At 38.2% G+C, this 12,504-nt stretch overlaps 1 protein-coding gene across 4 annotated transcripts in view; it reads right to left on the minus strand.

Annotated features, from left to right (window-relative positions):
• Positions 1 to 12,268, minus strand: part of Lrrcc1 (leucine rich repeat and coiled-coil centrosomal protein 1) — a 32,867-nt gene extending 20,599 nt beyond the window's left edge. For 2 of the 4 annotated variants that reach the window (XM_021660245.1, XM_021660244.1), the window contains exons 1-9: positions 12,037 to 12,268; positions 9,718 to 9,923; positions 9,379 to 9,444; positions 8,437 to 8,604; positions 4,698 to 4,873; positions 4,391 to 4,600; positions 2,970 to 3,166; positions 1,072 to 1,219; positions 232 to 380 (exon numbers count right to left, since the gene is read on the minus strand). In XM_021660245.1, coding sequence (XP_021515920.1) covers positions 232 to 380; positions 1,072 to 1,219; positions 2,970 to 3,166; positions 4,391 to 4,600; positions 4,698 to 4,873; positions 8,437 to 8,604; positions 9,379 to 9,444; positions 9,718 to 9,923; positions 12,037 to 12,125 — 1,409 coding nt within the window. In that variant the 5' untranslated portion in view covers positions 12,126 to 12,268. The remainder of the gene's footprint in view (positions 1 to 231; positions 381 to 1,071; positions 1,220 to 2,969; positions 3,167 to 4,390; positions 4,601 to 4,697; positions 4,874 to 8,436; positions 8,605 to 9,378; positions 9,445 to 9,717; positions 9,924 to 12,036) is intronic. The other 2 variants (XM_021660246.2, XM_060385763.1) reach the window with 2 other exon arrangements.
• Positions 12,269 to 12,504: the final 236 nt, after the last annotated feature.

A 12,504-nucleotide genomic window follows, 5' to 3' on the forward strand; every position in this document is an offset into this window, starting at 1 on the left:
CTCCTACTGTTATGAGTCCCACAAGACTAAACTACAAAACCATAACATATCTGCAGAGGACCTAGTTCAGATTCATACCGGCTCCCTGGTTGTCAGTTCAGTCTCTGTAAACACCTATGAATCCAGGCTTTTTGATTCTGTGGGTTTTCTTGTAGTGTCCTTGACCCCTCTGACATCCACAATCCTCCCTTCCTTTCTTCCACAGGGTTTAGAATCATATTTTTGCCTTACCTATCTGTGGTAATGAGAGCCAGGCTGTGAACATCTTTTTTCTCACTTGCTTGCTTATGTAGTTCATCAATATAATCCATAAGTTTCTTTTCAGTTTGCTCAGCTTTCCACCTCATCTCCCTCTCTTGGTCTAACTGTTCCACAAGGGACTAAAAGAAAACAGCAATGCTTCATGAATCTGGAAGAAGTTAGCAAACTTCTCATTGCGTCAGTAGTTTCACTTATTTTACAATAAACAGTTACACTGAGAACTATGGAAATAAAGCATACAGAATGGTACAGAACAGTGCTGGGTACATAACCATCAAATGAATGTTAGCAGTTACTGTCATGAGAATTATAGAAGGCAATCCTACAATTAGATTATATGTTTTACAGTACATAATGAAATATAAGAACCAATATTCCAAAATGTAAAATGCGGACAAGTTAATTAATATATTCAGTTAGGTCTTGAATTTTTAAAACAATTTGAGCATCTCTGAATCCTTTTTCAAAACTGGGTTTCAGGACAACAAAGACAGTAATAAAGAATACTTCTCTGAGAAAACACAAAGCTTTCTTTTGATATTTTAAAGGATCCGCTATCCCTCTCAAACTAGGAACTTTGGGAAATAGGAACTGGAAAATTCCTAATGGTTTCTCCTTCCACAAGAATGTAACATCATTTCAACTGATCCAGCAAATGTAAAAGCTGTTACATTACACAAAATCTGGAAATTGATAAGAATAAAATTAGATGACACACATCACTCTGATAAAACTACAAACAACATTTATTGCTCATAAAAAAAAAAAAAACAAAAAAAAACTGGTTAACTTCCTAGGACTCTATATTACCCGGTAAGTGTTGTCATCCAAGGCACTTCTGTCTAATTTAACAATGTCATTCTTCTGCCCATGTAAGTCTCTTAAGCTATCACAGTTTACTAAGGAAGATCTTACATATAAATCTTTAAAGACAGGCTGTCTCATTTTACGATTACAACTGCAAAAAAAAAAAACAAACAAAAAAAATGCAGAAAATAAGCAAAAGTACAGTTTATGTTTTACAAAACACACACCTGAAACCACATATGTAACCTTTTAAAAATCATATAAGTTAACAGGCTGGATAGATGACTCAGTGGTTAAAAGCATTTGGCTGCTCTTCCGAAGAAACACCCACATGACAGCTCATTACCATCTGTAACTCCAATCCCAGAGGATCTGATACTCTTCTGTCATTAGTAGGCACCAGGACATGGTACAGACATACATGCAGGTAAAACACCCATACCAATACAAGAAATAATTTTAAGCAAAAATGTATTAAGTAAGTTAACAGTAACTTAGAAAGCTAATTCATAAATTTTATAAAGGGTACACTTTGTTGATTGACTATAGAGTCTCAAGATTTTTTTTTAAAAGGTGATTTTTACATGTGTAGTAGTATTCAACATGCTCAATATGAAATAGACTATGACCATTTAACACAAAAGTTGAAAAAGTGATTTAATTACCCTATGGAACTTAAAAGTTTAAAAGTGACATGATATGGAAGAGTAAACACATTCGATCATTACCCAGAGTAAAAAGAAATTCTTGCGTATATCCTGCCTATTAAGAGGACTGAATGATTTTTATACATGAAAGTGTACCTGGATCACTATGAAAACTGAAGTAACAAAAGAAAGAATTATGCCTACAAAAAGTAGATTGTACTGACTCCATGGTACAGTCTTTTCTGAACAACTATCATGTTTGATACCCCACCAATGAAAATACAGACATCAGATTTCTATATTCACATGTCAAAAACATAATCATTTCATTTGCCTCCGGGATCCTGGCTTAGTTGGTACTATTTAAGTAGGCCTTGGTCTCCCAGGTGTATCTGCCTACAGATAGCTAGTTTCTACTCTAGTCAGGTAAACAAGTGTATTAGCCTTACTTCCCACTGCAAGTAATACAGTAGTCTCTTGTTTGGTATTATGTATTAATTTCTCAACTTTGGTAATGACAACAAGAAAGCAATCTTTTATATGAGTACACAATTCTCAAGATTCTGCAAGGATTGGTTGTAGAACCACCCACAAACATCAAAATCTCTTAATGTTCAAGTCTACTATATAAAATGGCAAAGCATTTTTATATGCAACTCATTTAAGTATATATTAAATTGTCTAGATAAATATCCAGTACAGTATCTACCATAATAGCTAATAAAATTAACTTATTATACTGTATCATTTAAGAAATAATGACAAGAAAAGGTTGATGAATGTTCAATCACAAGTAATAATTTTTTAAAGATTTATTTATTTATGTCTGAATGCTCTGCATGTACACCTGCATGCCAGAAGAAGAGAGTATCAGACCCCAGCTAAATAGTGGTGAGCCACCATGTGATTGTCGTGAACTGAACTCAGGATCTCTGGAAGAGCAGACAGTGCTCTTAACCACTGAGCCATCTCTCCAACCCTGACAAGCAATAATTTTAAACCTAGTAAATGGTTTATGCCTGTAAAGATGTTATTTCCTTTGTTTGGTTTGATCAGTGGTTGGCTGAATCCATGGATGCAGGAAGGTAGGATACGGGGGGCTGGTACTTGACCATATCTGAGCTCCCAGGCTAAAAGGAAAAAAAAATCTCCGATGTCAGTAAACTGACAGTTTATCATCATGAAACAGGAAGAAGCCAGTCAGATACCCATGCCTATCTGCCTTATTTGGGCTACAAAGACAAAAGCAAGTACCTTACAAAAACACCGTAGTTTTTATTGTGATGCTTAAGAGTTTGAATATTTCTGGAATAATATGGGATTTTTGTTCTTCTAGGAATTCTCCTGCTGCACTCTTTTCTGTTTCCGTAGTCACTTTCAGAGGTTATATCTGTGTCTCTTTTTGGTCTGAGGTCTTTCTCAGGAACAGTATCTATAAAACAATTAGAAGTCTAGAATATAAAAAAAAAAAGAAGAAACAAAGAAAGCCTGTAAAAAAGTTTTGCTCAGTGTATTAAAATTTAAAGCCTTCCTAATTAAGACATTTTATAAAATTAAAAATTTATAAATTATGTATCTTTCAAACTGAAGAAAAAAAATCTAGCTCTGGCACAGGATAAAAAGGAAGGGAAAAACAAATTTTAAGTAGCTCAAACCCCCTGTAGACAGTTATGAAACTCTGGAAAAATAGAAAAGAAACAGAAACAAAAAAGTTAAAATTATTTAAAGACCTCAAAAGTGAAAAAATGGTAAGACTAGTCTAAATGGGAGTGAATATTTACAAAATGGCCCAAAATGGGATCATGCTTCAATCTGAGCTTATTAGTTTCCTATGGAGAAATTGTAACAACCAGGTTTAAAAAGTAAAGACTTTTGGGCTGAAACCAGAGTTAATAAAAGGCAGTGTCTAAAAGCAAAAGAAATATTAGCTGATACTTAACAAATAAAATCAGAGTTTAAGTCAAATCAAATTAATGCTAAATATCAGAATGTAAACATTTTTTAGAAGAGTGTAACAGAATCTAAGAGTCCTCACAAATAACATCCAGTGTCCAGGATACATCCAAAAAGTGTTCACCAGGAAGACTTATAACAAAAAAGGCAAATGAGAGACTGTAATCCCAAGACTTCAGAAGCAGAGCCAGCCTGTGTTACACGGTAAGACCTCACTTTGAAAACTAAAACAACTAAGGAAGGAAAAACTAGAACCCTCACAAATTGCTATTAGGAACGCAATGTCCCAGCAACACTTGGAAAATCTAGCAGTTCCCCAAAAGGTAAGACAGGGACAAGCAACTGCTCGTGTAGATGCCAGCCAAGAGAAATCAAAACACATCCAACTGAAAACTTGAGTATAATGTTCATAGTAATATCATAAATTTCCCAGGGAGAAACTAGTCAAATGTCTATGAATTGATGCCACATACACAAAACCAAGAAAATACTAGTGGCAATACAGGCAACTGACACTCATGACAAAAGGCAACAAAGAAAACGAGTGAAAAACATATCCCATTGTTTTCTATCACTGTTACTGTAAAGAAAAACAAAAATACAGATACAGTCAATTTGATGCTTCTGGTCAGTCAACTTATGTATAATTGCTACTTTCTACTTTAACTAATTTTTCTTCAGTAAACACATATTGGGCTTCAGAAAGAATAAAAATAAATTACTTCGTTGTAAAGCTCCAGGATTTGATCATCTAATTTATGAAGTTTCATCTCATTCTGAAAATCGTTTTCATGATTAATTTTTTCTGGTTCAGAAGATGGACACACAGATAAAAGTGAGGCCAGACAATTATCTTCCGGTGTGCTTGTAAACTGCTCCAAGGGAGGCAAGTCGTCTGTGGGTGGGGCTGCCATGGCCATACTACCAACGACCTATGGCACAGAAACAAACAGGTCCTTTAAAGTTCATATTCTCATACATTCATACTTGACGGTATCTTTCCTCTTAGAAATAGCACCAATACTCTACCTCATCTTCACTTATATTCAGGGGGGACTCAGAAGAAACTAAGTTATCCAAAAGACCTTCATAGCATTGTAGGTGTGATGAGTTTACTTCTTCCAAATTTACCAGCTCACCAAATATGTTCTTGCAATCTAAGATTCTCAGCTGTGGTAAAGTCTGGAGAATGATTGCTCGGTACCCTTGAAAACAGAGTTCAAAATCAAAACATAAATACTTTTAAGAGATTATTCTAAAAAAACAAAACAAAACAAGCTAGATATATTATCTGACTGATGAGGATCACTCAGCACTAATAACCTGGGAATAAACATTAGCTATTCAACATCTCTAATATGTGCTCAGTAAATACAGAAGAGGGAAAGCATGCCCTATAATATCCCATCCCATCCCATCCCCTCCCCTCCCCTCCTCTCCCCTCCCCTTCTCTCTCCTCCCATTCCATCCCATGCCATCCCAAACACTGTTCCTGATAAAGCCTTATCACTGAATCATCTGGTCTAAAAAATTACCCCAAGATTACAAATGCATGAAACTAGTGGCATTTTACCCAGAGAAAAAAGATAAACAGGGATTTCTCTGATTTTAATATAACCATCATGAAATGAATCAAATTGGTAGAGTGGCAGACCTTCCCATAGTGAGACACTAGTAAAATATCTCCCCTTTTCTTAATAACACAGAATCAATATTAGAATATACGATATATCAAGTATTCAAGAAAAAATATATTCACTTTTCTTAAAAACAAATAGTCCTGCACAGTGGCACATGCTTGTAATCTTAGCACTTGGTGAAACAGAGGTAGGCCGACCTCTGTGAGTTCAAAGCCAGCCTGGTGTACAAAGTGAGTCCAGGGTAGCCAAGGCTACACAGAAAAACCCTGTCTCATAAAAATAAAACAACAACAAAACCAAAATAATTAAATATTAAACATTAGAAACATTCAATATTTTCCAATAATGTCGTTCCTTCCTTCATTTAAAAAAAAATGTGGATAGGCCTTTTGACTGAACGTAATGTCTGTGTACTTGTATAACTGGTTCCCACCAGAGGGAGTTTTCACAGAAGTTAAAGATGGTTATGAGCCACCATGTAGGTTCCAGAATTGAGCCCAGATCCCCGGAAGAGCAGCCAGTGCTTTTAACTGCTAAGCCATCTCTCTAACACCTCAAACCAATTCCTTCCTTTCTTTAATTTTTTTTTTTAATGTGGGTAGATTAAAGGATAGATTAAATGTGGAAGTCATTTCTCTTTTACAATGGGGGTTCCAGGGACTGAACTCTGGAATCAGGCCTGGTGGCAAGCTATACTATCTAACTTCTCAAGTAATACTAAATATTAAATATTTAATACTAAATATTTCTCAAAATGATCAATTAAGTGGTTGGAAAGACTCCAAAAGAGAAAGATCTAGAAAATCATGGCTAGACCTTTTTGTAAAAAAGATTTATTTTATGCATCTGAGTGCTGCCTCTATGTGTATCTGTGCCACATGCATGCCTGGTGACTATAAAAGTGAAAAGATGGCATTGGATCGCCTGGAACTGAAGTTATAGATAGTTGTGAACCACCATATGGCTGATAGAAAATAAACATATAAGTTTAAGCTTTCAAAAGACACATTTATTAATAATGTTAGAATTCACATGGTATAAAACTCAAAAGCTACATAATAGAGCTTTTCCAATACTTATCAATTTCCAGCTTTTTTTTAAAGTACTTACTACTGATTTTATTTTTAAATGTTCCTTCATACTGCCATAATTTTTACAATCTCCAGCTTTTAGGTTCTGTTGCCAGGAGTTACTATGCAACTGTCTAGATGTCATATGCATTCATATACAGGTATCACATATATACGGACTATAACAGGTGGTGTTACTGTTTTTCTTTTTCTTAATATAGCTGGGGATAAGTGACCATTAGTAGGCAGAAATATTCTACGTTCTCCTTTCATGGTTACATGTTATTATAATACTAGAATATAGCTGTGATATTTTGGGTAAAAATGGCCTCCACAGGTCCATAGGGACTGGCACTATTAAGAGGTGTGGCCTTGTTGAAGAAAGTATGTCATTGTTGGGGTGGGCTTTGAGGTCTCAAATTGCTCAAGATATACCCAATGTGGCTCATAGTCTCTTCTTGCTGCCTGTGGATCCAGATGTACAACTCTTAGCTACCTCTACAGCACCATGTTTGCCTATATACCACCATGCTTCCCACCATGACGGTAATAGACTAAACCTCTTAACTGTAAGCCAGCCTAAACCAAATATTTTCCTTTATAAGAACTGCTATGTATATGCCCTGTGTGTCTTTCTGCTTCTGGGATATCTCACTCAGAATGATCTTTTCCAGTTCCCACTACTGGCCTGCAAATTTCATGGTTTCCTTGTTTTTTTTTTAATGCTGAGTAATATTCCATAAGTGGATATTAGATATATAATATAGAATAAACATACTAAAATCTGTACACCTAAAGAAACAAATCAAGAAGGAGGACTCTGGCTAAGATACTCAATCCCCATTCAGAAAGGCAAAGAGGATGGACATCAGAAGAGGGGGAAAACAGGGAACAGGACAGGATCCTACCACAGAGGGCCTCTGAAAGGCTCTACCCTGCAGGGTATCAACCAGATGCTGAGACTCATAGCCAAACTTTGGGCAGAGTGCAGGGAACCATATGAAAGAAGGGGGAGATAGTAAAACCTGGAGAGAATAGGAGCTCTACAAGGAGAGCAACATAACCAAAAAATCTGGGCACAGGGGTCTTTTCTGTGACTGATACTCCAACCAAGGACCATACATGGGGATAACACAGAAGCCCTTCATAGATATAGCCCATGACAGTTCAGTGTCAAGTGGGTTTCATAGTAATGGGAACAGGGACTATCTCTGACATGAACTGATTGGTCTGCAGTTTGATCACCTCTCCCTGACTGGGGAGCAGCCGTACCAGGCCACAGAGGAAGACAATGTAGCCAGCCCTGATGAGACCTGATAGGAAGGGGAGGAAGACCTCCCCTATCAGTGGACTTGGGGAGGGACATGGGTGCGGATGGGAGAGGGAGGGTGGGAACGGGAGGGGAGGGTGAGGGAGCAAAGTGAATAAACTGTAATTAATAAAAATTAAAAAAAAAAACTATTGCTGTGTTCTTGGTGTCTCTTCTCAGCAATAAAGCCCTAAGACATATGTAATTTTGAGCTATTTTCTCACCAAATATATAAACTGTTTAAATAAAGTCACCAACTTATTCGCCCTGCTGGGGATGTAGCTCAGCAGAGTGCATGCCTAGTATGCATGATGCCCTGGGTTCAATTCCCAGCACCATATAACTGCGCATAGTAGTGTGTAACTGTAACTGTGGAGGAAGGATTCACAGTTATCCTCTGCTACACATCAAGTCTGAAGACAGCCTAAGATATAAGAGATATTGTCTCAGGAAAAAAATAAAAGAAAAAAGTAATAGAGGGGGGAGGGGAGGTGGTCTGTTTACCCTATATACTTTAAAGAAGCAATTTAGTTTTTCTCAACAGATTCTTTGTAACTATGTTTTAATGCATGTATATATATATGTGTGTGTGTGTGTGTGTATGTGTATATATATGTTTACAGACACACACACACACATGTTCACACCCAGAAAGCTCAAGACTAAAACGAAAGAGGGTCATAAAGACCAATTTCAGTAAATAAATGCTTTCACATTTAAGTGTTAGGGAAGTATTAACTGTTTCTTACCTGGTACATGACAGATAGGATTACCTTCTCCATCTTTTTCTAAGATAAGATTGGTTAGGAAGTGTAGTCCTACTGTGCACTGAAGTAAGTGGTGGATACTATCTAAACAATTACTATGTAGGTCAATATATCTAAGTTTATACTTCAATCCATGAAGGGGCAGCAACCCTGCAACAGGAAAAGAAATTCTTTTAGTAAGGCAGCACATGAAAATAATTAGTGAAATTGTGTTAGTTCGAACAAGTAATTCTAAGAATTGTGAAACTTTAGCAGTTATATCACTTTAATAAAAAGCAGGTAACAATTTCAAACTCTTCTTAGACATGAAAAAAATGATTTTAACTTTAAGATACAAGTCCCTGGAATCATCCATATATATGTTGTGTAATGTAGTAGTCACTAGAAGCTTTTATATTTATATTAAAATTTAATTAAACATTCAGTGTCTCGCCCCACCAATCAAAATTTCAAATCAATAGTCCTATCTGGCTACTGGTAGTCACATGAGAGAGCACCAAAAGTTTCCATCACTGAGGTCCTACTGGAACCACCTCTTTCTATGTGAGTATACTGGTTAATTATTTAACATTAATCATAACCCTCCTTTAAAGTAGGTTTTCCTCACTTGAGCTTTTTCTCCTACTGACCATTCTATAGAGGCCTGGTCCTTTGGGCATAACTATAGCCATTTTGTTTCAGGCCTAAGAGCTACATCATCTTAGCTTGTTGCTGACATACAGAACGCTCTATTGTTTTCTAATAATACTTGTCTTTATTTCTACTTTGTACTCAGGTTATTGTTTTGGTAGCAACAACAGTTTTAATAGAAGCACATCATTCACATAAATCCTTGGTTAAAAACATTATTCTTTGAAGTTTTCCAACCCTGAGCTAAGTCCTGCAAAACTTCCGCATTATAGAAATATTAGCAAATCTACTCACCACTAAGATCATTTATGCGGTTATAAGACAAGTTCAGTCTCGTCAGGTTAACCAGTGCTTCAAGTCCTAAAAATGGGAGTGTGTGGGGGGGAGTAAAACATAGCCTTTATAAGGTTTAAATAAAGAAACTTAGCATTATTTCACATTTATAACAGTGAAATCTACTGTCGTATTTTGGACTAGTTAGCTATTTAAAAAGACAGTCTCATGGAAAAAAACATTTTGCATTGTGAGTTTTATGGTTAATTTATGATTCCATTAATTCCATTCATTGGAAGAAAACAGACACATTTTTTTTTCATTTTTAACACAAAATATCACATGCAATAGTTTACAAACCTTCTACTCTTGTGATCAAATTGCAGGACAAGTTTAAAGTGGATAGTTTTGTCAGGGTGTTTAGTCCTTCAATTTGACTAATTTGATTGGATGACAGATCTACATGTCGTAGGTTCCAAATGTGATCAATGGATGTGATCTTGGAGATGTTATTACAATGCAGATTGATGGCATGAAGGGTTGACTCTAAAGATAACTCTGATATACTATAGAAGAAAATATTATAAAAACATTTTAAAAAGCATGACCAAATTAATCAAGTAGCATTATTCTATGAATATGTTCTCTGTTCACTTTAGGGAAAAAACATCCTTCCTATTTTACCCTGAAATGTTTCATTGTTTATTATGCAAACTAATGTTCTGATCCATTTATACAAAGATAAAAAGATGAGTAACTCTGGGTAGCGTCAGCTTGCATGTGCTCACTGTCATACAGTAAAGGCAGCATTGAACAGTCAGTGATGATAAAGGCTCTTGAATGCTAACATACCATCTTACGCCTCAGTTCTGCTTCTTTTGCTATGTTGAGCTGCTGTAACCCCGTGTTCTCCATATATATGTTCCTTGAGAACTTCATACTTTTGATCACATTGACTTTCCCTCACCTCTTCCTAGACTAGACCCCCTTCCTTTCCTACCCAACTTTGTGTCCTTTTTGGTTGGTTTGTTTTCACAATCAATGCCAATTTGTGCCTCACAAATATGCCTGAATGTGCAGCCTTCCACTAGAGTACGGTACTTACCCAGGGGACATTCTTAGAGAAAACTGACCCTTCATCTACTAGTAGCTAAAAATTAGCAACTGCAACCTTTAAAGCTGTTTCTTTTTCTTAATTTTCACAATTCTTAAGTACCTTATATATGATTGTGGCAATTAAACAGACCAACAGAGGCCTAGAATGAATCCAGATCTTACGCATGAGTTTATAACTTTATTTACTTTACTGTCTGTGTTTGCTAGTCAGTCCAGAAGGTAGGCGATTTCTAAGAAAACCACTAATTACTGCTATTTCCAGTGAAGAGGTTCCTGTTCCCTCTAACTGCAGACTGGAATGCATTTCTCTAGACAGAAATCATCTCTTAATTGCCTCAGTTACCACTGGAAGTGGAACTTGCCGTGTAGAGCTCAGTCTTTGTTCCATGGAACTAGAGCTCACTGCTCAGCCGTGTAGATGAGAGTAGGTCGGTACAGCTCACACAACCTCGAGGGATCTCTTTTAGATTTTGTGCCCACCACTATAAAGTTACAGGAAAGCTACTAACTGGCAGCAGGGAAACATCTGCAAACTTCAGAACACCAGTCTCTAAAGGTGTCTGATGTACTTGCCAATTATCTAATAATTTACAGATTTATTTAGGGCCAGAACGTGTGCTCTTAGTAGCAATCTGTTTTCTGACACACGAGAAGTTCGTACTGTTGAATATAACTGTTCACTAGTTGGACCGTCAGACAAATCATATAATGTATCTAAAATATAAAGTCCCAGATTTACTGCTTACTAGATAAATGATCTTGCATAATTTGCTCTGAGGATTAGTAGTGACCCTCACATAGACAGCATCCTGGAAATGATAACCATTACTAAACGTAAATGCAAACATTCCTTTGGAAATCTCTTCCTTGGCAGCATTAGATCAGGACTGGGACTAAGTTGTTTTCATTAAATTATAAATACCAAGGTTCGGATGGAGTAGGGCATCTCCACAAAGACACACTCTTGCAACGGAAATGCCTGGACCTCAGCAACAGTTAGCTGTCCAGTGAAACTCAAGAAAGGGCCTAAATTGAACCAGTAAGCCAGGCTCAACCGGTAAGGCAAATCTAGGGGCCGGGGGGCGAGGGTGGGGGGGAGACCAAAAAAACAACAACAGAAAACACCCCACTAAACTGTCCAGGCAGCATGAATCAGGGTCAGCGTGCGGTTACTTGCAGTACCTTCAACAGTAGTATACGGCTGTGTGACTGACTGTGCCTTGTGCAAAAGAAATTAAAAAATGGTGAGAACTGAGGCAAGAGCTGCCAGCAGGGAACTGAGAAGACTTGCTGCTGGCCCAGGATGCAAGCCCCAGCTGCCAGTTTTTCAGGCTCAGGGAAAGGAGACCAGGAAAAGCATCAGCTAGCGACAGCCAAAAGGGGCCCGGGAGAAGCGGACGGAGGAGACTCGGGAGCCGCAGGGGCACAAGGAGGAATCCCAGGCTCCAGGCCGGGCTGGGAGGACAGGGAAGGACCTCAGGTCCTGCTGAGAACGGGGAGGAACCCGTTCTCCCCCGCCCCGCAAGCCCGCCGACCCGAGGGCCAACCGTGTCGGGCAGCTACCTCTGCAGGCCTTTGTCCATGAAGCACACATCCCCGCAGCTGCTTTCGCCATCCTCAGGTTCGACTTCGGCAGCCACCGCCGCCTTCATGGTACTGGCGACGGGGTGTGGGTGTTAACCGGCGCCCAGTGCTGGGTCCCAGCCTGCTTAAACCTTCCGAGCGCCGGAGAGCAGGCAAGGGCGGGGCGAGGATTCTCCAACTGCCCCCGGCACTTTCCCCGCCTTGCGCAGCCGCAAAGCAGCACGTCCCGCTGCTCAAACAGGGCTTGACTTTTACGGCATCTGCCTTTAAAGCGCAACCTTCTGGGATGTTGGTTTGGGAACGAGTGCGTCTATCCCCTGGTCTGCGTACCTAAGCTTCATTTAGAGCCTGCTGCCATAGGAAGGCTTTTTCATACAGTCTGGTTTTATACTTCGTGTTACGATCTTGCCGACATAGTCATGTTTACCCTTTACTGCATCTCCCGTT

This window comes from Meriones unguiculatus, chromosome 6 (genome assembly GCF_030254825.1).
Source record: "Meriones unguiculatus strain TT.TT164.6M chromosome 6, Bangor_MerUng_6.1, whole genome shotgun sequence".
Classification (NCBI taxonomy): Eukaryota; Metazoa; Chordata; class Mammalia; order Rodentia; family Muridae; genus Meriones; species Meriones unguiculatus.